At 40.3% G+C, this 25,891-nt stretch overlaps 1 protein-coding gene across 1 annotated transcript in view; it reads left to right on the top strand.

Moving 5' to 3' along the window:
* Window positions 1-25,891, top strand: part of fubp3 (far upstream element (FUSE) binding protein 3) — a 43,923-nt gene that overhangs the window by 9,347 nt on the left and 8,685 nt on the right. Inside the window, exons 3-12 of the mRNA XM_030149552.1 lie at window positions 4,963-4,993; window positions 7,461-7,510; window positions 7,662-7,733; window positions 9,281-9,338; window positions 9,602-9,764; window positions 17,765-17,863; window positions 18,083-18,187; window positions 18,295-18,397; window positions 20,728-20,828; window positions 21,438-21,567. Of these exons, the coding sequence (XP_030005412.1) occupies window positions 4,963-4,993; window positions 7,461-7,510; window positions 7,662-7,733; window positions 9,281-9,338; window positions 9,602-9,764; window positions 17,765-17,863; window positions 18,083-18,187; window positions 18,295-18,397; window positions 20,728-20,828; window positions 21,438-21,567 (912 nt within the window). The remainder of the gene's footprint in view (window positions 1-4,962; window positions 4,994-7,460; window positions 7,511-7,661; window positions 7,734-9,280; window positions 9,339-9,601; window positions 9,765-17,764; window positions 17,864-18,082; window positions 18,188-18,294; window positions 18,398-20,727; window positions 20,829-21,437; window positions 21,568-25,891) is intronic.

The raw sequence follows: 25,891 nt of genomic DNA, 5'->3' as shown, positions 1-25,891 counted from the left end.
CCCCTATTGATCTATAGTACTATTAAACACTATATACCTATGAGGTGTGTCAAATGTACCATAAATTCCCCTTCCTCTCTGTGTCAAACTCTATCATAAATGAGACTGAAACCCTCCTATTACACCACTTTATCACAAACATTTACCAGTGTAAATCTGTGGTCCAAGAGTTATTCCACAAAAAGAATGTCTGCCTGCATGTGGCACTTTGTGCGGGTCTCTCGCTGTAATTTCTTCTCTGACAGGGATGCACTCCTATATTAGCCAATACATCTATTGGATATGTGCATATAAGGTGTTATATTTCTGATGGGTTGTGGTCATTCAGAGATGGTGTGATGAGCAACTTTAGCTTTAAAACGGGCTGGTAAATCAACAAAACCAAATTGAACCTAGAATAACATTGTATTGGTATTGGCCATGGTCAATATGGACTAAAAATGTTCCAAGTCTTTGACATACAGAAATGTTGAATGCATTTTTATTTTATCCCCAAGAAGTAGCCTAAGTTTTGTTGCTGAACTGCTTAGACTAAAATGATAAAGAAAAGCTATTAGTCCAGGCTATTGGCAGTCAGTGTGTAACTAGTTTATCTGGAAATATGAAGTATTTAGTTGCATGTAAGATTTTATCCCACAATGTGAGGGGATTTTATTTGATCACTGCCACTGTTCACATGCTTTAAGTGTGTGATGCATGATCAAAATACTTTTGTAGCTCTGAGTTGCTGTTCCTTCTCTTTATGGACACATATTTCACTTAGTTGTCTGAGTGCTGGAAATGTCATTAGATTTTAAGATTTTGATTTAGTGGTAGATGTTGCAAAACTGGTAGTGCACAAATGGTTATATATAGTGGGGCAAAAAAGTATTTAGTCAGCCATTGATTTTGCAAGTTCTCCTACTTAGAATGATGAGAGAGGTCTGTGATTTTCATCAGAGGTACATTTCAACTATGAGAGACAAAATGAGAAAAAAAATCCAGAAAATCACATTGTAGGATTTTTAAAGAATTTATTTGTAAATTATGGTGAAAAATAAGTATTTGGTCACCCACAAACAAGCAAGATTTCTGGCTCTCACAGACCTGTAACTTCTTCTTTAAGAAGCTCTTCTGTCCTCCACTCGTTACTTGTACAGACCTGATCAAAATCTTAAGACCAGTTGAAAAATAGCTAGAATTTACCTTTTGCACATTTGGATCTTAATGAGGTTTTAAGTAGAGCTACAATATACAAAAGCAAGAAGGGGGAGTGAGACAAAAAGCACTTTGAAAAAGCAATTTATTGAAAACAACAAGTAAACTGAAATAGGCTGTATATCAGCTGATCAAAAGTTTAAGACCACAGGTTATAAAAGCCAAAATCTGCTCAAAATTCTCATTTTCTGTCGGGCATTCACACGGTCATGCCCTCCTGATGGCTAAAGCCAAGAAGCTTTCTCTTCTGGAACGTGGTCGGATCGTCGAGCTTCATAAGCAAGGCCTCTCGCAGCGTGCCATTGCTGCTAAGGTTGGACGCAGTAAGACAGTCACTCTAAATTTTTTGACAGATCCTGAGCATCATGGAACAAAAAAGTCAAGTGGTAGACCCAAAAAAATTACACCTGCACTGAGCCGGAGGATCCGATTGACTGTCCGTCAAGACACAGGGCGGTCCTCGACCCAAATTAAGGCCCTTACTGGTGCCGACTGCAGCGCAATAACCATCAGACGGCATCTGCGGGAAAAGGGTTTCAAAAACAAAAAACGAATTCAAAGACCTCGTCTCCTACAACGCCACAAAACTGCCCGTTTAGACTTTGCCAGGGAGCATCAAACATGGGACATTTGAAAGGTGGAAAAAAGTTTTATTCTCTGATGAGAAAAAATTTAACCTTGACGGTCCAGATGGCTTCCAACGTTGCTGGCATGACAAGGAGATCCCACCTGAGATGTTTTCTACCCGGCACAGTGGAGGGGGGTCCATCATGATCTGGGGTGCTTTTTCATTCAGTGGAACATTGGAGCTTCAGGTGGTGCAGGGTCGTCAAACGGCGGCTGGTTACGTGCAGATGTTGCAGCGGGCATCCCTCATGACTGAGGGCCCTCGTCTGTGTGGTAACAGCTGGGTTTTTCAACAGGACAACGCTGCAGTTCACAATGCTCGCTTGATGAAGAACTTCTTCAGGGAGATTAACATCACTCTTTTGGACCATCCCGCATGTTCCCCTGATTTAAATCCCATAGAGAACATTTGGGGATGGATGGCAAAGGAAGTTTATAAAAATGGCCATCAGTTCCAGACAGTTGATGCCCTTCGTGAAGCCATCTTCACCACTTGGAGCAATGTTCCCACCAGCCTCCTGGAAACACTCGCATCAAGCATGCCCAAACGAATTTTTGAAGTGATTAACAAGAACGGTGGAGCTACTCATTACTGAGTCCTACTGAGAAAATTTTTTGTTCTGGTTTGGAGAGTTTTTTGTAATTTTTTGAGCGATGGTCTTAAACTTTTGATCAGCCTATTTCAGTTTACTTGTTGTTTTCAATAAATTACTTTTTCAAAGTGCTTTTTGTCTCACTCCCCCTTCTTGCTTTTGTATATTGTAGCTCTACTTAAAACCTCATTAAGATCCAAATGTGCAAAAGGTAAATTCTAGCTATTTTTCAACTGGTCTTAAGATTTTGATCAGGTCTGTATTAATGGCACCTGTTTGAACTCGTCATCTGTATAAAAGACACCTGTCCACAGCCTCAAACAGTCAGACTCCAAACTCAACCATGGCCAAGACCAAAGAGCTGTTCAAGGACACCAGAAAGAAAATTGTAGACCTGGGAAGAGTGAATCTACAATAGGCAAGCAGGTTGGTGTGAATAAATCAACTGTGGGAGCAATTGTAAGAAAATGGAAGACATACAAGACCATTGATAATCTCCCTCGATCTGGGGCCCCACGCAAGATCTCATCCCGTGGGGTCAAAATGATCATGAGAATGGTGAGCAAAAATCCCAGAACTACACGGAGGGACCTGATGAATGACCTGCAGAGAGCTGGGACCAAAGTAACAAAGGCTACCATCCGTAACACACTACACTGAGAGGGACTCAAATCCTGCAGCGCCAGGCGTGTCCCCCTGCTTGAGCCAGTACATGTCCAGGCCTGTCTGAAGTTTGCCAGAGAACATATGGATGATCCAGAAGAGGATTGGGAGAGTATCATGTGGTCAGATGAAATCAAAATAGAACTTTTTGGTAAAAACTCAACTCGTTGTGTTTTGAGGAAGAAGAATGCTGAGTTGCATCCCAAGAACTCCATACCTGCTGTGAACCATGGGGGTGGAAACCTCATGCTTTGGGGCTGTTTTTCTGCAAAGGGGACAGGACGACTGATCCGTGTTAAGGGAAGAATGAACAGGGCCATGTATTGTGAGATTTTAAGCCAAAACCTCCTTCCATCAACGAGAGCATTGAAGATGGAACGTGGCTGGGTCTTCCAGCATGACAGTGATCCCAAACACACCACTCGAGCAATGAAGGAGTGGCTCCATAAAAAGCATTTCAAGGTCCTGGAGTGGCCTTGCCAGTCTCCAGACCTCAACCCCATAGAAAATTTGTGGAGGGAGTTGAAAGTCCGTGTTGCCCAGGAACAGCCCCCAAACATCACTGCTCTAGAGGAGATCTGCATGGAGGAATGGGCCAACATACCAGCTACAGTGTGTGCAAACCTGGTGAAGACTTACAGGAAACATTTGACCTCTGTCATTGCCAACAAAGGTTATGTTACGAAGTATTGAGTTGAACTTTTGTTATTGACCAAATACTTATTTTCCACCATAATTTACAAATAAATTCTTTAAAAATCCCACAATGTGATTTCCTGGATTTTTTTTTCTCATTTTGTCTCTCATAGTTGAAGTGTACCTCTGATGAAAATTACAGACCTCTCTAATCGTTCTAAGTAGGAGAACTTGCAAAATCAGTGGCTGACTAAATACTTTTTTGCCCCACTGTTGCCTGTCAAGTGAAACTGTATAGTGCTGAGGCTTCACATCTGTGAAGAGTAAGATGAGATATCAGCAGTGTAGTGAGAAATGTGTCATCCCATCTAACTATTCCTTATAGACAAAACAAAGATTTGATCCATTTCTTATCCATGAAGTAGAAACGCTGGTCATTTATTGTGCCATCCTCTTATCTTGTCACAGTTGTTCGTATAATTTTTCTGCCCTGAATGCATGGATTGATAAACATATTTTTGATACACTGTTGTTTTTAGTTTGCAACAGCTTGTCCTCATTTTTTCATGTTCAAGGTTGTACTAAAATTCAGAGAAAATTGCTTTATCCAAAAATGTTTAGAGCTACTGTGGGCTCTCTGTATTTAATTAATAATCAGATGTACAAGTATATAAATTTGCTCAAGGTTCCTATGTTATCATCCAGTCCTGTCCTTGTATGAATTCGCTACACCTCCTTTTTTATATTCATAGCTCTTCCATTCTTGAGCGTTAACCCCAGTGCATTTCCAGAAGTGAAATCAGTGCAAACAGCCATAAAATTGATTGAACCTGCTAGATATCAACTCAGGTGTTCACATCCATGGCAGCATATCCTCCAGTGACCCTGCAGGACCCTTGCTTGGTGCTACCTGTCAAAATTCAATTCTGGACCAGCAGTCAGTGACCTGGCTGCTCCCTCTTTCTTTCTGAGCGGCTCTGATTGAAACACTCACTCATACACTCACAGGCCTGATTTCCATGTTGGTGAAAGCCCCCCACTGTGGGTCAGACACAAACACGATGGATTGGCAGGACTGAATCCATCTGCTCCAATCCCCTCCAGCAATGACTCCTTCTCCCTCATTTTGCCTCTTTTGATTGCTATCCCTTAAATCATACCTTAAAAGTCTATTTATGTGTTTTAACCATGATCACATCCTTCTGATGGTTTTCTTCATTTGCTTTTCTCTCCAATCTCTTGTTAGGGAACCACCTCAGTGCAATGTTACATCAAAGGTGAGCCACACATACTCCCATTTTTGTTTATTTTATTATTTTCTTATAATAAGCTACAGTTTTAGTCATGGCACAAAAAATGTAAAGTGAGTAGCACATCTCAAACATTTAAAGAAGACTATATTCACCAATTTTACTTATGCATTGGGCTCATGTAACAGTACATATTTAATTGTGCCATTTCTGTTTTTTGGTATGGGCCAGATTAAGCGAAAGTGAACATAAGTGTCAAATATTTAAGTTTCACCAATCATTTCTCAAATGTGCTCCTTTATTAGCTTAAGAACTCTATTTTATTGAACGGTTTACAAAATTTATAGATATGATATAAAATGAAACCTATGAAGGGCTAAAATATGTAAATGCACTATTAACTTTAATGATATTTTTTCTTGCTTGTATAAGGGATATTACCGGAACTAGTAGGAACTAATTACTCAACAGTACAAGAATAGAGAGGTTATGTACAGTCAAATTATTTGTAAAACATGCTCTGCTATTACCTGTATATATCACTTCATTTGTAATATGTATGTTAGATAAAAGTATTTGCATATTTGTAGTGTTTCAGATCCAGCAAAGTCTTTTATTATGACTACTGAACAAAGTGACAAACTGCTGTGCCCGTGTCACAGTTCCCACTTGTCCCCGTGTCACAACATATTTGTGTTCATAAAAATGTATCATTTAAAGATTTTTATCCAATATTGATCACAATTGTAGTTTAACATCACAGCTAAAGCCCTATGTTTTATTTAGTATCAATTTGTTATGAGAACAGCAGATTTTGTAAATTTGTGTAAAGTGAAAAAAATTGTTCATTTTGAGTTCCTATGTCACGCAGCAGTAATTTTAGTATTTTTACCCCAAAGTTTTATTTCTGTAAATTGTAACTTGTCGTGAAAGTACTTACTGAGACCTATTCATACACGTATTAAACATGGAGATAAGTTTAGTTTTCAACACAGAGCTTATTGAACATGAAATGTATCCCCGTGTCACCACTCGATCTGGCCCGTATGCTGCTTTTCCTCAAATGGTGACTGGGCCCTTTATTTACCTCAACTGCAGAATCCTACATCTTTATTTGAAACTTGTATTAGAGGGAATCCTTTATTTCAACTTCCTTACTCTGTTTAATAAATATTATTTGTTATATTTTAGTAAAAAGCCTAGAATGAAGCTGCACTGTGAATAGAAACATATGTTTCAAAGTAAAAGCTCTGCAGCTTCTCTCTGGATAGGAGTGATTTGATTTGTAACAAGGTTTTTTATTGTGAAAGCGTTGCCATCTTGTTACTATAAACTACAGTTTGCAGGATTCAGTGATGTTTTTTTTTCTTAAGTTTTTCCCCATCAGGCAAGTGCGTCAGAAATTTACAGGCCTTAAGTCAATTTTCATTTGTCCACACAGAAATTACTTTATTTAATAGTGGATGTCACATAAAAGATTAAAGTTTGTCGTGCTTAATCTGCATCATCACTTGCCTAATCAGAGAAGTGAGCTTTTAGATTTACTAGCCCCAGCGTAGCCTCAGCTGTGATCCCCAATTTGTTGGAAATATTCAGACAAATGTAAATGAATACGACACTTAATTATTTTTTTTTTTCAACCTGTCCTGTTCAGCGATTTGGCCTCTAGTATGAGTGTAGTGGGTGCCATGAGTTGCTTGACAGTTTTGATCTACAAGAGGGTTTTGAACCTTGGATCAGTTACCCCTATTGGTTGGATTTTATTACGTTATCGATGTTACCTGATGGGAGAGAAGGACAGGGGTTATGCACAAACAGGCGTGGGCACAGACCCTGAAACAGAAACAAACAGGAGAAACAGAAGAGTAACAACAGTAACAGAAGACCATCAGATCAATTGGAAAAACAGAATGGTCCAAAATCAAAATAACCAGTAGCAAACAAGTGAAGAAAAAAAAAAAGGCAACAGAAGAACATTGGGGATTTTAAAGCAAGATTACTCAAAGGCAGTATATAATCTTGAAGGTAACAGGCGAGGGGGGGGGGGGGTCTGTATGCATGTTTGACAGGGACGGCCTGGAGAGCACAAGTAACCACCGACCCACAAAATGAAGAAATTCAGAAAAATATATTGAATACTGTTGAATTTATTAAGTAGCAAATGTATATCATATTCTTAACTGACAAAACTTTGTAGGTTGGGAGTGCAGAGGTCATCAAGCAGTTTTATTTGATTTTTTTTTTTTTTTTTTTTTCCTTCCCTCTTGCTGGTGTTTGATAATAGCCGGGCTGACACAAATTCAGACTAGTCTCCACACACAGCACCTAACAGATCCATGCTTTTATTTTATTTGAGGAAAAGCAACTTTAGGTTTGCACTCTACTGAAGACCTCATCGTTGCAGTGCAACCACCTCCCCTTCCTTATAGCCCATTTATAAATATAACCATAACATATTGTGGTGAGTTATTGATCATGTTCCAATTTCATTCAGGGCTCTTGCAACAGAAGACTTCAAAGTGCCTGATAAGATGGTGGGATTTAGTAAGTACCTCAGAGCTCATTATAGTCACTACTTATGTCTGACATGTAATGATCAGTATTGATGTTCTGCTCAGCTTCTGGGTCACTGCTTGGGGCCCTAGTCAAAATCCTCAAAAGCTTAATGTCTGATCTTTTTGCCCACCTCTCATAGTCATTGGAAAAGGAGGAGAGCAGATCTCAAGAATTCAGCTGGAATCGGGTTGTAAGATCCAAATTGCCTCAGGTAAGTTTGAACAAAATCCAGTATCTAATTGTAAGTATGAATCCAGAAGAGACTTGGTGCCTCCTTATAGGCTGTGTTATACTTCTATAATTACACTGTAGTAGTCCATAGCAACAAAATGCAAAAATGAATGCTGTCAGGTAAAACCAACCCCACCCCTTGCATGTATTTTATCTTATTTTGGCATGGATCCAGCTGATGTCATCATGTCTATGCATGTGCTGGTGTCAGCATATCAATTGCCTCTAAATATGTGCCAAGTTTGAAGTAAATGGAAATAAAATTGATGTATTTATAGACATTTGAAATTTCGCTCATTATAACTATATGCGTGAAAAAAAGATTTTAAAAATTCATAAACAATTTAAACTTTGACCTATTTTCCCCAAAATGTAACCACATCTATTCCGGGTCACTGGCAATCTATAAACCCAATTTGGTATGAATTCAACCAGTAGTTTTGCTGCTACAGACATTTTAAATTTTGCCCGTTATAAGCAAATTGTGGGGAAAAAAAAGATTTTAAAAAATCATAAAAAAATGTTAACTTTGACCTACTGTTCCCAAAATGTAATCAGATCTATTCTGGGTCACTGGCAATCTGGAAACCCAATTTGGTTTGAATTGAAGCAATAAATTTGCTGCTAGTGTGTTAACAAACAAACCAAACCAAAAACAATACCCCTTTTCTCCTCTTCTGGGGGGGGGGGGCAAACAAACAAACCGAACCAAAAACAATACCCCTTGCTTGGGTAAAAACAGTACTGCAATACACATCATTTTTACCTCTTGTTTTTTTTTTTTTTTTTTTTTTTTCTTCTATGAGTGCTTTGCTATTTTTTATTACTATCATTAAGTATGTTATGTAGGAGGAGTGGAATGGGAGGGTGAGGGGGTGGGGAGACTGGGACATGCTTCATGCCTCTGAAATTGAATATTCAAATGTTGAATGTAACTAAATCTGCACCAAGAAATGATAAATATGTGAAAAAAAAAAAAAAAACTGCTATGAATGGCTCCACAGCATAATGAATGAAAAGTATGGGTGCATGAGCAAACCCAAAGCATGCTCATTAACAGTCATGTTTCTATGAGTGATATGCAAATAGCCATTTAAATTTCAACAGAGAATGAGTAAATCATAGCTAATTCCACTGTCTGTGGTGTTTCACAATGTAGAACATGACGTATTATATAAGTGGATGATTATACATGTATATAAACCAGCAAATCGCCAGTAGCTATGAAGAAGCAGCTGTATCACCATCCAGAAAATAGGGTAATTAAACACTGTTATGATCAAATGCACATGCCAATCCTGCACTGTGCTGCAAACAGCTCTATGTGAAAACAGAAAATGTTTCATTAGTAATGACTGTTTTGCTGTATATTTAGTTTATCAAGGCATACACGTAGCCATTATAAACAAAGCAATCACATTTTACTATTTCTTTTTTTTAATGACTTTTTCAGCTCAATTCTGTTTCTATTCATCTGACCATGCTGTTGTGCAGGTATGCTGACTGTTCTGTGTATTGTCTTTGCAGACAGTGGTGGCATGTTGGACAGGCCCTGCACGCTGACTGGCAGCCCAGAAAACATTGAGTAAGTCAACTTTCAGACACCTATTGAAACTCAGAACATTAAAACACAGTACAAACTATCAGTAAAGTGTGCCCTATTGTTACAGCACATGGCTTCGCATCTCCTTAATTAGTCAGTCACCGACTCACCCGCAAACCTTTTGTTTACGTCTGACAAAGAAAAATGTGAGACAGCAGTTTTTGTGCAGTTTCTGTGATGGAGATGAATGTATCTCTTGATCTTCATTCAACTCACTCCTCATTTCTTCACCTCCTCACCCCCAGGCAGGCCAAGAGGCTGCTGAATGAGATTGTGGAGCAGTGTCGGTACGGACCAGGCTTTCACAATGACATGGACGGTAACAGCGCCATCCAACAGATCCTCATCCCTGCCAATAAAGTCGGCCTGGTCATCGGAAAGGGAGGAGAAACCATCAAACAACTGCAGGTCTGGTCAAAGGCCACGCTGAACATGCAACATGTATAGACTCTAAAATGTTAGATATGAACTATGTCGTCTATCATTATCCTCCTCCAACAATCATCATACAGACAGTAGACCTCAGCAAACACTGCACCAGTTTGCACTTAACCCCTGTTATTTAAAAAAAACTTGTTTTAACTCCAGTTAAACTAGTCGTCTAAAGGCGGCCATACACTGTGCGATTATTTTGATCATTGCATGCAGCTTCATCTCAAACTGTGTGAATCATTCCTAAAGTCAGACTCACGATTCATGTTCTCACACTGTACGGACCGATGCTCGTACGCGACCTGACTGCTCACACTGTACGACCATACACCAGAGGACGTTTGAGTGTTGTATCCGGAAATACAACGTTAAAATACCAAGGAATCCGAAAGTGCATAGACGATTGTGTATTGGCGTGAGTCACGAAATGGTAGTGCTAAACAAAAACCAACGAGCTGCTTTGGCAATATGTGCCATTTTCTGCGGGGAATCAAAAAAGAAGAAAAGACGATGACGTGTTTGGTGCAGGAATTGGTTGGCCAGATGTGGACAGTATGGGCTGTCAGTCCTACAGCAAAGGGGACTAGAGGAAAGCTGCAAAAGCTAAACTGCACTAGGCCAATAGCCAGCTTCTGTTAGCTTAGAATTAGCGTACAGTAGCTGGCTATTATTGTATTTGCACATGCACAGTGTGAGAATTTGAGGCACATCGGCTCGTGGCTCTGCTTTGACAGTATGATACACTCACGAGGAGCGAGCAGGATTTCAAACGGCTCCGTTTTCCTTGCGAACACACAATTGCTGGTCGTGAGGAGGTTGTGAGGTGCTAATCACTTCTCCTTACCCCATGTACACTGCACAAAGCTCGACACACGATTAGAGGCACATCGGGCCCGATCCCAGAAAGAGTCGCACGAGTGAGAAATCGTCTCTAAACTCGCACAGTGTAAGGCTGCCTTTAACCAGGGGTTCCCAAAATGGGGGTTGTGACCCCCTGGGGTGTCACAGGATGCCAGCAAGGGGTGAGATGATTTTCAGAATCCTCTTGATGTGATCCCTGAGGTGGTTACAACTGATTAAGGGCAGTATTGTTGCTCCTGTATTTTGATGGAAGGATACTGAGTTTCAAGGTGCGTCGGAAGTGCTTTTACTTTGAAGGAGCAAAGGTTTTGTTAAAACGGCATGACCAACAGATTGACAGTGATAAACAGGTAAGGCATTGTTCGGCCTATAGGTTTGACTAATGGTGTCATATTAATAAAAATAAACAGAAAAAAGGCCAATAAACATTGTAAAACAGACACATTAAGGTAAATAAACATTAACATAACCCCCCCCCCCCCCGCCCATAAAACAGAACATAATAAAAACAGAGTAAAATGTCAAGTACCCACAATGCAATGCAGCAAATATGCCACAGTGTCCAACATTTCCACTATTGAGGTTCCTTGCCACCACACCATACATTTGATACAAAAAAATCATCACCATCGCACTAGACTTATTGTACATATGCATCTATATCATAATACTTGAAGGACTCAGAATGTCTGTGTGTGTGTGTATCGGCATGATTCTGACAAATTGAGACATTTTTACCTACCTTTTACCTGAATTATACGCATGCTCAAAACTGTTGGGCATGCGCAACCGCATTGTTTTCGATGTAAATATCTGGTAGTGATCCGGTGGTGAAACCTGTTGTACTGAATTTTGCCCATTTATTTATCGTTTACCAGTGTAAATTTTACTTTATTTGGATATTTAAAAGACACAGTTAATGGGGGTTAAAATAATATGGGTGTAAAACCAGCGTGCTGCACCGAATTTACCCACATAGTGTGCACTACTTGAATCAGTAGGACGGAAACCGACCGACCCGTTATTGCCGAAGTTGAGATCAAGTCTGCATTCTTTGTTCAGTTTGCAGAAATATGCATTAACACAGGTGAACAAACTACTATTTCACTATTCTCTTTATCATTATAGATTTTTTAACAGTCACAGCGAGGCAGACTTGGTAAAGTATTGGGGTCCTCAACTATGTGGGTTGCTGATCACTCGTATATCTATTCATAAATAACATGACGATGACACAGTCCCAAAGATTTAGTACCCAGACAATTAACTATGAATTAACTTTAATGTTCACTTGATTTGTGTTCTGCTGTACAGTTTGTTTCTATTCACCCTGCACTCACCTCAGGACATAAGCATCAGTTGGACAGGTGCCTGCTATTCCCACACAAACTCCACAAATGTCACTGCCCATGGAGCAGTTCGACAGTGGGGTTCACATGTGGTGCAAGGAAAGTTTCATCCTATTATTATTATTATTATTATTATTATTATTATTATTATTATTGTTATCCCTGTGTAATCTTAATTTATCACTGAAAAACTTCTGATGATTTAAATGAAGGGTCTCAAATCTTTAAATGTCCATTGCAAATGCATTCTTTTGTCAAAATATCTTCCATCCTCGAAGGAAAACCAAAACCTACTTTGGCGGAAACTGACTTGAATAATCAAAGATAAATTCTTAGGCTTCAAAAAGGAATGTTTGCATGTCCTTAACTTGTACTTTTTATTGTTGTTATTATTTAGGGATGCACCAATACCACTTTTTTCCAGACAGAGTACTAGTACTTACATTTGATTACTTGCAGATATTGAGTACCAATATGAGTACTTAATACTATTACAGTTCTTAGTTACTTTTGAAAATGTGCTTTATTGTCATTGTCATTAGTCTGACTGTAACAAAGTGCTGCTACTGACATTTAATGCCTTGGAATGAGTGTTTCTCAATCAATCCACCAGAGGGTGCCGCTCTTAATTAACCATACTATCCAAATCCCACGAAGAGTAAAAATTTTTTTGAGAAGAAGAAGAAAGTTAGTAATAACAAACAAAGTGACAACAGAGGAAGTAATACTAATGTGAATACTAATGTTGATATTGATGAGAGTAGTTGTCATAAATATGTCAGTAGTTTTTCACTAACTCACACAGTCGCTCTTTGAAAAGATCTGCTACCTCCACAGTTCCCAGTAGTACTGCTTCTCCATCTGGGTACATAACGAGCCTTATATGGGGATGCTTGATATTGACGTTTTGCTGATATTGTTCAAATACTTAATTTCAGATACTGATATATGCAGGTGTTTTTCCCCAAAACTAATTTTAGGTCACATCACATATCTCCTGTTAAGAACTTAACACATTCCTTACTTTTATTGTGACACACCACTAGATGCATTCCACAGATTAATCTTGTCTACAAAATGAGAACACTGCTCAAAGCTATGAAAAAGTGCCATATTTATTTTTAACATTTTGTCTCAAAAGTTTGGATCATGCTCTTCCTGAGATCATCCTGGCAATGCCCATTACAACTAGGACAAATCTGACTTCTTCACAAATTGCAAAAAAACATTGTACCTGTCCTGTACAACTGTGCAGAGCATTAAAAGTAAACAAAAATAATATGTAGTGTTGGACAGCCTACTATATTGAAAACTGCTCATTTCTATGAGGTACAAACACTTGAGAAATGAGGTAAAGTGCAAACAAAAGTGCTCAGATATAGACAGTCTGTCCTTTACCTGGGCTAATACAGTCATTGAAAATACAAACAGGGCTCATTCTGCCCTCTTTTGTATGAGTAACAAAATATATGCCACTGAAAAAGGCACAAGAATAAAAACGTCTTCAGTAGAAAAAAGTGATCGTAGCCCTCTAAAGTGCAACAAATGAGGCTCAGAAATTGACGCTGTCTCGTCTGGTCTAGACTGTTCTAATTCTTGTCCTTGTACTGATGTGTAAGAGGTAGATTTTTCTGAATGAAAACAAGCATCTCAGCATTGTCGCAATGTATATACCTCTTCTCGTCGATGACACGGGAGTCAGTGCTGTACAGCTGTTCGCTGTCTACGCTGGTGCAGGGTGCAGTGAGGTACTTGTGTGCTACATGGCAAGAGCAGGGAAGCGGGTCTGGTTGGAATTCCAGTGCTTCAAAGGGCATGCTGTCTTGAGGATGATGACTTCTCCCAAGAATGCATGCACCTAAAGGAAAAGGTAAAAAAACAAAAATAGAATTCTATTAACTTTCCTTCGAAGCACTAACAGCTGAATGTCTATTTTTTTTTAATTTTATCTACTCTTTAATATCCCTCCAGTATCCAGGCGCACTTTTTACGCACACTTTGCAGTTCGTGTTAAAAACCTTCATATTATTTTTCACAATTTAAATAAGGTTACAATTGAAAAGTTGCTCATTTTTGCATGATCTTTAAACTTCTGGCCACCAACTAAAATTTGCACATTGTAAACAAAAGAAAATTAAAGACTAGCATCTTTCTCCCAAGTGTGCGTAAAATGCACTATTTGTTCCATTATAACGACTGTTTTTGATCCATAAGCCATTAAGGCATAAATCATGCTTTTAATGATATCTAGGCTTCATTTTAGAGGTGAGGGTCTAAATTAATTTATTAATCATGTTTTTACCCTGTGATGTCACTTTTACCATATTTGGTAGAGGAAGAAATTGCATGTTTTTTTTCCCCACTAGATGGCAGTGTGTTGTTCCCTGTTCCCCTCTTCACTAAGGCTCTGAGAGGGTGTTTTTATGTGTAGGCGTGTATGTGAGTCCGTGTGGATGTGAATGCACGTATGTGCATGCGCGCACATGCGTGGTGTGTACATTAAGACTTTTTGGCCTTTTGGGTAAAAAGCACGTGAAGCCTTCAAAGTGCACCGCTGTTCAGTCACTACATTTCGGAGAGACAGTGAGTGCATATTGAGGCACCGACACCGCCAGTGGCTCACTTCCGGTACCACGGCTCAGTGCCGCGGCGCCTCGGCTGCTCGGCTGGTGCCGCGGCGCCTCGGGGCCAACGCTAGGTGCTGTGGCACCGCAGTACCACGGCTCGGTGCCAGGTGATGTGGTACCGCGGTGGTGCCTCAGCTCCAGGTGCCGGTGGTGCCGCGGCACCTCGAGGCCAATGCTAGGTGCCGTGGCACCGCAGTACTACGGCTCAGTGCCAGGTGCTGTGGCACTGCGGTGGTGTCTCGGCCGTGGTGCCGTGGCACCAAGGCTCGGTGCCAGGTGCTGGTGTCACCGCGGTGCCATAGCTCGGTGCCAGGTGCCATGCCGCCGTGGGACCATGGCTCGGTACCACAGCTCAGCTCGGTACCACAGCATGGTGCCAAGTACCGTGGCACCATGGTGCCACAGCTCGGTGCCACAGCTCAATGCCAGGTGCCATGGCACCGTGGTGCCACAGCTCTGTGCCAGGTGCCATGGTGTGGTGCCAAGGGTTCCTATCAATTACATTGGACTGTGAGCTAAGGAAGCACCTTGTTCGGAGCGGTGATTTGAACCATGTCAGTGCTACATAGAGGAGTTCCAACTCGCTACCAGCAGAAGGTGTACTTGCGCAAACAGATTCACATATTATAAACACTGACTTCGTTGTTGTGTTTGCACGGTGATTGTCATATTCTTCCCACTATTTTTTGGCAACCCTTTAACGAAAACGTGAATAATAAAACCTTTTGGGAAAACTGGGGCCTGTATAATCCTAATACAATCCAATGTCATAGATATGCAATGGAAAATGTTTGAGGGGGAAAAAGGAGCAGTTTGTCATGAAAGAACAAGGTATAAGCAATGGCTGACCGCATGACAAGAATAAGAAGACAGAAGGAACACAATAAATTTGAAATAATTGATACTGGTCTAATCCAATCAAATTTTATTTATGTAGCACCAAATCATAACAAAAGTTATCTCATGACACTTTACAAATAGAACCGGTCGAAACCAGACGCTCAAGCCAATTTACAGAAACCCAAAAGAATCCTCCAGGAACAAACACTTGGGGCTGGTGACAGTGGCGAGGAAAAACTTCCTTTTAACAACAGAAACCATCTGCCTTGACCAGTTGGAGTAAGAGAGAGAAGGGGGGGTAGGGCGTGAATGAAATTGATACACAGATAACTGAACTAGAACTGACAAAAGTAGAAACCGTGATCAGTGTTGGCACTAACCTTTGTATGAAATGTCAACAAGCTTTAAACGGGATTCTAGTGAATTGATATGTTTATTTCATGTCTTTGTCCACCACATTCTCGAACTCGGACATATGCATCCGATTTAAACAGAGTCTGGCCGAGCTGGCAGCCACATTTCAGGGTCGCTATCCTAAGCCCAGTGAACATGTTTCAACATTGTACCAATAAACGTTTTTTTTTTTTTTTTTTTTTTTTAACCCATCCTCCACCCCCTAATAGACCATTACACTGACTAAAACAATATTATTCACAGCCCTAACTGTCGCAAAGAAGACAATCCGTCTCCACTGGAAAACCAGAAATCAGCTAAATATTCCACACTGGAAGAACCTGTTAACTACAACAGCATATTAGGGCCACATAAGAAAATAAAAACATTTGTCACTACGAGAATAAAGTCGTAAAATATCGAGATGAAACCTGTATTTTCATGAGAATAAAGTCGAGCACAAAAAGTCATAATTTTACGAGAATAAAGTGATATATTGAGAATAAAAGTCATAATATTGAGGGAATAAAGTCGTATCTTAAAAAAAATATATCTTAATTTAACGAAATTTCAGTTGAAAAAATGTCCGCTTCACTCAATCTGAAAAGTACTCGTTTCAACAAAATCTGGTCTATATTCATGAACAAACTTACGTCTGCATTATTAGCCTGACTCCCATTCCATAACCAACAAACAGATGTACATCATGCCTGTCTTGAATGTCCGTATAGTCATATGATGTGCTAGCCATTGTAAACTGCTCTTTACCAATAGAACAGTGGCAGCGGTACCACAGCCACTGGAAATAAGCCACTGGCACCAGAAACAGTGAACCGCAGACACCGGCACCTCTGGCAGCGGTGCCACAGCCACCGGAAGTGCCACAGACGAGGTGCCACAGGCACCGAAAGTGCCACAGACTACAGCAGCACCTCAGGCACCGGTGCCACAGGCCACAGTGAGATCTCATCCCTACTGCCATTTCGTGTGTAGATTTTTTTACAAAAGATCAAAATCGCTGCTCTAGTTTATTATTGTGAACCACACATCGCACACACGTGTAGAGAGCCCCGTACACACAAGTATTCCACAGCACTGAGGTGCAACGATGGCGGTCATTTACCAGCACTTCAAAAACACATGAACATAAACAAAATCTGAATGTGTCTCTAAACCTGCGGCTGCAGGTGGATCTGAAGTGGGCCAGTTTAGAACAAATGGGTATTTCTGACTTTGCATCACCTACCCAACACGATGGAATGAGATTTCAGCACGGAGGGGGTTCATGCAGGGGGAGGGATCTCTAGGAGCGGGGAGATGCTGTGCGCCCCACCGCCGGTATTCTGTACCTGATCCACCTTATATCGGGGCCCGGAGCCTGGAGGAGGTTTTCAACTTCTGTCTCACTGACGACATAGTCCAGATGAAATTTTCATTTAAAAAATTCAACTTTGACCTGCTGTTCCCAAAATGTAATTTGATCTATTCTGGGTCACTGGCAATCTCTAAACCAAATTTGGTATGATTTTAATCAATAGTTTTGCTGCTAGTGTAAACAAGCAAACCTAACCAAAAACAATACCCCTTGCCTCCCCTTCGGGGTTGAGGTAAAAAATGTCACCTACCTGTTCCTTACAAGTGCCTTTCTCTCAGTTTTCCTCTCAAATTTCTTCTGGATTGGACCCTTTGGCATGCTGGTTTTGGCCCGTGGGCTGTATGTTTTATATCCCTGCTCTAAAGCTACGTACATTAAAATATGATGTCATTTGTTTTTATGAGAGGTGTAGTTTTTATATTTATCTGAGCTGTTGTAGAATCTAAAACCCTTAGAGCCAACCATCCTTTGGGCCCCAGGTAACCATCTGCTGTGTTTTTTTTTTTTTTGCCTCTGATTGTCACCCTGCAGGAGAGAACAGGAGTGCAGATGATAATGATTCAGGATGACCCCATGCCCACTGGAGCAGACAAGCCCCTGAGAATCACTGGGGATCCCCACAAAGTGCAGGTCAGCCTCAGAGGAGCTCAGTGTGCACCGCTATCTTTCAGTTTACACTCAATTTTACACATTTTATGCCTCCAGCATCCTGCTCAAGCATTTGAAAACCTCTTTTTTGTTATCAAGAGTCCTTCTTACTGCAGAACTTTTCATTTCAGATGTTAAATCTGAAATCATCTGTAACAGTGAAAACTGATTTAATTGTTAAAATGTCTTTGTCGTTAATAGCAAGCCCGTGAACTCGTGGTCAAACTCATCCGGGACAAGGATCAGGGCGAGTTCAGATCCAGCAGGGCAGACTTTGTATCCAAAATGGGGGGAAGTAGTCTGGATGTAAGAGGCTGTTTCTGCGCTTTTCAAATATGACAATTGAATTTAGATTTACACACACACACAATATTTATATATATTGACCTCTCCTTTCTGTCCACATTGTCCAGGTGGTTGTGCCCAGATTTGCTGTTGGCATCATAATTGGCAGGAATGGAGAGATGATTAAGAAGATTCAGAATGATGCCGGAGTCCGGATCCAGTTTAAACAAGGTCAGAAATCAAGGCAAAAATGTGTACTTGACTTCATTAAAAACTGTACTCTTGTTAATATATGGTTCATTCATTTAAGTCTAATACTGGAGTCAAAGAAATTTAATGACAAATGGAACAGCAGTTACTGAATTCACAAAGCATTGGCCTTTCACATTTTTTTAATGACAAATGGCAGATTCTAGTCTAAACTGAGACACATTTCACACAAGCAGCGGTGTATGAAGACACTGTAAAAGTACTCCATTGCATGTGAAAGCTGTGTGTTCAAACCTTATTTGTGAAATGGTACCTGTCAGTATTTCATTATTAATAGTATAAATGTGCCATTTGTTATTATAAATGATGAAACAGTGGGGGGCAGCCGTGGCCTGTAAAGTTGAAGTGGCTTGTAACTAGGGCTGCACGATTAATCGATTTTAAATCGAAATCGAATTTTTTAATTACGACAATTTTTAAAAAAGGGAAATCGTAAAATCGATTTCATCTCTCTCATGCCTCCGGGCTGCGCGCCTCCGCGTGCCCGCGGGCTCCCGTAGGCTCTTCCTGTGACAGCGGTCTGTCACAGAAGTCTGTGTAATGACCACGGACGTTAAATCTGTTCATGAACCCGCAGCACTTATACCAATATAAGCCGTGGCTTCACGCACGGATCCTGCAATTGAAATATAACTGCAAGCGGATCACTCATCTTCCGTTGTCCCAGATCCGTACCGTACTGTCTTCTTCCGAACCGGGTCCGGGTCTCGGGGTCCTCAGCCTCAGCAGAGGAGCCCAGACAGCCCTGTGCCCACACACATCCACCAGCTCCACACATAGAATCCCTCCAGTGTGTCCTGGGTTGGTCTGTTCCACGCACGGATCCCCCAGTTTAAATAGAACCGCATGTGGATCACTCACATTAACCTGGTCCACGCACACACGCACGACTGATGCCTGTCACTGACTGACACTGGTATCACTGCTGTGGGCCAGATACCCAGAAAAGAAAGAAAAAAAAAAACTTTTTTTTTTTTTTTTTAATAATTAATTTAGTCCTCTTACTTGCTAAATTTTTCATTCACAAATGTAAGTTCTGTAACACAAAACCAAATATTATTTATGTTTTGTAAGATGTTGAAATTTATTTAAAGCTGTTAGATAAATGTGGAAACAAGAAGGCTGTAACAACTATCAGTATTTGCTCTGATTTGGACATTTTCTTATAGTGTATTCCCCCTGACAAACTTATGTTATTTTCTTGTTGTATACATTGTTTGTATACTCTACTTCATTTCAAAGATTTAATGAAGAGAAAAAACAAAACAAAACTGTAGGTTCATCACGTGATCCCATCACAGCTTTGAGGTCAGAGCAGTGGCTTGCATTGTGGGCTGCTCACGAAAACAACATCTTGACTGCTGTTGCCTTTTCTAGTTATACCCAAAAATCGAAATCGAAAATCGAGTTTTTAGAGGAAAAAATCTGGATTTTTTTTTTTTTGCCAAAATCGTGCAGCCCTACTTGTAACTCCACACTGGCAGAGGAATTGTTGGCTGATTTGCCCTTGAGCAAGGTACTCCTGACATGGCAGCCCACTTCTCCTAGTTTGCAGTGAGTGGTGTGTCCCTGCATGTTCAGCAAGTGATAGGTTAAACATAGAGGGTCCATTTCAGTGTCCATTTGTACAATATATACAGAGAAATAAAGAGGAGCCTCTTCTACGGTTATATTACCTTACATTATAATCATCTATGGCAATTTTGATCCATTTTAGAACTCCAGCATGCTGAATGTTGAGCTCATTTTCTCTATTTTATAGCTATTTTCTAACTCGCTCCGGTGCAGAGCTAGAATGGTACCCAATGCAGAGTGACATAAAGGTTGCATATGTTCTCATCTGTTCAGACTGAGGTCATATTGAAATAGACCAGTTCTGGAATTGATTTAGGACAATGTATGGAAATGGTGCAGATCAAAATTACAAAGATCAGATTGAATTTGTGCTGTGTACACTGTCATGAAAAAACAGATATGAATCACAAGAGTCAACATCAGTTTCAGGTCACGTCATCTGACCGTGTGAACCTAGTTAGGCTACTCCATGTTTGATTGTCAGATAAAGACCAGCAGGTGTTTTTTAGCATTTGTTGTCCTTTTCCCCTTTTTTACTTGTCTTGTCATGGTGGAGGTCTGGGCAGTAAACGTAAACTGGAGGAACTTAATTCCACACAGAGGTTCAGTCATAAGTACTGTATATTATGAAAGTCAGAATAATGTTGTTCTAGTGCAAACCCCCAAACTGCCACATTTTTTTTTTTTTTTGTCATTGAATTTCTCTTGTTGTACAGATGATGGAGTTAGTCCTGATCGTGTTGCCCAGGTGATGGGTCAACATGATCACTGTCACCATGCAGTCCACCTCATCAATGAACTGGTTCAAACAGCTCAGGTACTGTATGCGTTATAGTGTTTGTGGACCTGATGGATATATCAAATGGAAAAGTGTAAATAACAACATAATGATGCTTTTTAAGCCATGTTAAACATTAAAATGCTGTGTACAAAGATAATTTAACCTTATGACTTTAACCCAGTGACTAGAGCTTTGTACAAATCACCTCAAGTCATCTGGTTTCTTAAATGAGCTTTAATAATTAAGAGCAAATGCTGATTTATCACAATATTTTTTAACCATGTTTTAGTTTTGTTGAACTTCTCTAGCAAAGCAATATATGTATAAGGTTGTTATGCACTTCTAAAATATACATGTGTATATTTGATACTTTGATACTGTAGTTAATTGCATTTGCTCTTTTATGTAGTACAATTAACTTTTTCTCTCTTTGGTCTACCGTTGTAGGGCCCAAGCACTTGGAAACGGTGCAAAGCCCTTTTGTGTTATTTGCAGTTTTGATTCAAAACAACTGCTTTTCATTGTTGGAGTACTTGTGCAATGACAGGAATGTAATGTTTGTAAATATGATTAGTATTTGTGGTGATACAGTGACAACTGCGTTACTTCATACAATTCCCTTTTTTTCTCCACTGCCACATATAGGAGAGAGATGGATTCAGCGGAATGATTGGGCGTCGAGGACGAGGCGACTGTAATATGGGAGGGCCTGGTGGATTACAGGAGGTGACATATGCTGTACCTGCAGACAAGTGTGGCCTAGTGATTGGCAAAGGTAAAAAGAAGCGTGGTTTTTTGTGTGTGAAATCTTAGGAACACCTCGACTGCTTAACAGTTTTCTTACTTGCTACATATAAAACCTCAAAGCACCTTTAACATGACTGTTTGCCACAGAACTAGAATTTCTGTGGCAGTTGGGCATCATGCATCTTAAGTAGCATTACTGTTGGTACATGTCACCTAAGTTTTCCTCTAGTCCACTAAAATCTTCTTAAGTTTGCATAACATCTTTACTGCCGCTGTGAAGTCATCTTGTCTGATTTCATTTACAAATAAAGATCACATCCAGTTGCAGATGTATGAACATGCGGTACAGCAACACAGTAGACAGTAGCGAAACTATTAAACACACATTTTTATTTATTTTTGGATTGGCAAAGCTCCAACACGATGAGTGTAGTGACACTGGACTTAAGATGAGCCTCCAAGTTAACAAAGATGGGTAACTGGGGTGATGCTCTGTCTGGAAAGGTTGCAAGTAATTTTACTACCTCTAAAAGCAACCCATCCTCTGTTGCAATCTTTTTGGTTTATTATCAAAGTGTAACTGTAATGCTAGATAATTTCAGTGTTAATTTTAAATGTGTTTTAGGGGAAAAACATGTATTAATCATGTTGTAACAAAATTACAAAATGAAACAAACATGGAGCCAGTAACGCTACTGTTCCACATTAGTGTTATTAGTAAACATTGGACCATTGGTCATAATATACTGGAGCGCATCAAGCTAGTGTTACAATGTGGTTTATGGGCTAATGTGGTGTTATTTATACTCTCCAATATAGGTAAAGGCAAGTTCACGTTCAGTCATTTGTTTAAACTTTCTAAAAATAATGAAACTGAAGTCCTCTGCACCTTATCCACATTGATGGTCAGATTTTATGGATATAAAGACATTTAAGATGTGGTGAAATCATAAAAATTAGAGGAGCAGTATAAAGCAACAAACACATGCCCGACATTACATTCAGTATTTACATGTTGAGTACTGGCATCTGAAATTTGATTTCTGATTAGTGCAAGGTCTTTCTGTTTGGAGTTTGTATGTTCTCTACATTTAATTCTAATATAAACAAGGCAAACTCTCTATGCCATTTGGATTTGCAGATTGGACTGTGGGACTTCATCCTAAATGTTGAGGGGTTATCATGCTGATGTTTGACGTGAAATCAATCTTCAATTATATCCATAATGGTTAAGTCTATAACTTGCAGAAACTATGTTCTAAATAAGCGTATATCCAGCTCGACAGCTTGCCTTTTTACTCCAATAACTGAACTCTGGTGTTCTGCCACTTCGTGAAACTGATGAGGAGTGGGGGGGTGAGTGACCACCCTCCATTCTCCCTCCAAGGCTCATGTATACAGCACAAGTGGCATTCATTGGCTTCACTAAGGGCTTAATGATGGAGATAATGCGTGTAATGTGACATTAATTGTTAAAGGTGCATAATAACAGCCCTCAATCATGTGGAAGGCTGCCTGGCATCTAATGAGGGTCTTTCAACCCAATAGAGTGTAGCGAGGGAATGAAAGGGAGGAATTAGCTTATTGGCTATTCATGCCCACTCTATTGCCAGCTATTTAAAAGTCATTGACCATTGCTTTGGAAGGAGCAGAGTGTGTGTGTGCGCGCGCGCGCATGTCGCTGACCTGTCTGTGTGTGTGTGCGTGCCTACAGTGGTCGGGGGAGGGGGGTCGCAGGGGGCCTCTTTACCTAAGATAAAAACATGGCAATAGAAATGTCAAGTGGCTTTTGTGCATGTAGTGGGGCGAGGGAAACAAATAAACCTGGGCGTTGCGTCCCCCTCTCTGTGCATTAGCATATGAAGTGGGCCAATATGGTCAAAATGGTGGTGGGTCTGGGTGCTGTCAGCCATTCCTTAAAGGGTGCAGTGATTAATATCTTTACGATGCCATATGCAGCCCGTTGCCCCTCTGTTTTGACCCCCTACACAACACTCTCACACTGCTTGATGAATCAAACCACCCACCAACCTGCACAGACTTCACTGCAGGCTAAACTGACGGCAGCCACAGTGAGCAGCAACAAATGGACCTGGGATTTTGACCATAAAAATCCAAAAGTACATTATTTTTACTGCCTTATCTGTCTGAATCTTTTAGCCTTGCATTGATTGAGGTTTGTGCTGTAATAGTTCGTTAAGATTTGAAAATGGATCTCGCATACATTCTGGTTTTGGACAAAAAAAAATTACATTTATTAAGTCATAGTAGAGAGCAGTACCTGGGCAAAAGAGTAAAGATAAAAAAAAAAAAAATCAGAAAGTGCTTTATGCAGAATGCTCGTCATACTCGTCTTCATCCGCTTATCCGGGTTGCAGGGGCAGTAGCCTCAGCAAAGAAGCCCAGACAGCCCTCTCCCCAGCCACTTCCACCAGCTCTTCCGGGGGGAATCCTGAGATGTTCCCAGGCCAGCTGAGAGATATAATCCCTCCAGTGTGTCCTGGGTTGGCCCCGAGGTCTCCTCCCGGATGGACATACCCGAAACACCTCCCAGGGAGGTGTAAGGGAGCCGTCCTCATTAGATACCCGAACCACCTCAACTGGCTCTTCTTGACATGGAGGAGTAGAGCCGCTGCTCCTCCATGTCGGGAGGGGCCAGTTGAGGTGTCCGAACTCCTCACCCTATCTCTAAGGCTGAGCCCGGCCCCCCTGCGAAGGAAACTCATTTCAGCTGCTTGTACCTGCGACCTCATTCTTTTGGTCATTACCCAGAGCTCATGACCATAGGTGTAGTATCTTTGTGCTAAATGTCGTTTTAAAGTATTATGTTATAGAGAATTCAGAATAGAATGTGATATTGTGGAACATAATGCTTTAGTAAATCTATCCGCTCTAAATAAATTGTTACACCATTTTTAGTCTGTCAATGTAGACTGAATTTAAATACTTTGTGAACTAGTGGGTAGATGAATAGTGTAGTGCCGTATCATTGCATGAATACATTATTTTGTGTAGAAAGTGATGACCAAATCTGACAAATATAGTTTAGTAAAAGTATTTCACTTTGTTAGGCCTGAGCTGCTGTGATGGCTTGTTTTTATCTTCCAAAAAAGAGACTGTTTTATATTGCTCTATATTATTACCCTAATTAGTAACTACCTCAAGGAAACAAAACAAATCTGCTCTGTAACAAAATAAACAAAATTATTTTTGTGAACAACAGAAGACTCTGCTTTTCGGGCTTGCTGGCCTGTACTTCAGGGCTAAAGGTGGCTTTTCTTCAGGTAACTTTGTTCAGGTTAGGTACCTTGCAAAAATGTTGACATATGGGACACAAGTCTTTTCCCTGAAATATTATTATTATTATTATTATTATTATTATTCTCTTATAGTCTCATGTCTCTCAAATAGTAATTCCAGTATAGAGTGAATATACTGCATTAGACTGATTTCCTCTGATACTTGGAAAAAGGGGTAAAAAATTTATAATTGTATTGCTGAAAGTCTTCTCTAAGTAGAGGTTCAAAGTGCAGTATCAGTTTGCTAATGAAATGTTTCCAATTCAGTGGTGTGAGGTGACTTTTTTTTTTTTTCCTTTTTCTCCCAGATACATAGTGAAGCTCTGTGGGTGTCTTCAGTATTTAGCTGTTCATGTTAGTAACTTCATTTAATACATTACACACATAACTAGCACTGTAGAACTGAACAAATAAAGGCATTAGACATGAAGCATCTTCTGAGTAATCACCTTTCTTTCATTAAAAAAAAGTTTGTCTTCAGGGGAGAAAAATAATTTCACTGTCTCTAACTTTACTCATAAGTTTAATGTAGCTGATGCTGCCAAGTTTAAAGTAATTTACGTTACTTTATTATTTTCCCTCAAAGTTTTTTTTTCTCCCTCTCAGCACCAGCAGCTAACCAGTCCCTTGGCTTTGCCTTGAATGCTGTCACCAGTTGCACTTTTGAATCCCCTCCTTTTTCTCCAGCTCACTAAACCAGTCTCATTAATAAGGCCCGTATTATCTGTCCTCACTGCAGCTCAGTCCATGAAATGAATAGCCAGGGTCTTCATTGCTCTCTGCTGTCTGACTAGAAGAGCTCATAATGGCTTCATTAAGGCAGAAGTTTCATTTGGTTGACAATGGGTTAATGGCCCATGTGCAGTCTGTTGGCAGCAAGGGATAGGCTTTGGGAGGAGGAGAGGGTTTTGATGAGCGTTTTCATTGAGAGGTCAGCCAGGGTCATCAGAGTGTCAGCCATAAGTGAACAAATGTGTAATTGATGTTTGGACAGCCCCGGTGTCCCCCGGGTAAGCACCCTCAGCCTTTTTTCCTTCATTGATGTGTGTGTGT

Source organism: Sphaeramia orbicularis, chromosome 12, assembly GCF_902148855.1.
Source record: "Sphaeramia orbicularis chromosome 12, fSphaOr1.1, whole genome shotgun sequence".
NCBI classification, from domain to species: Eukaryota; Metazoa; Chordata; class Actinopteri; order Kurtiformes; family Apogonidae; genus Sphaeramia; species Sphaeramia orbicularis.
This window is presented reverse-complemented; position numbering and strand designations above follow the sequence as displayed.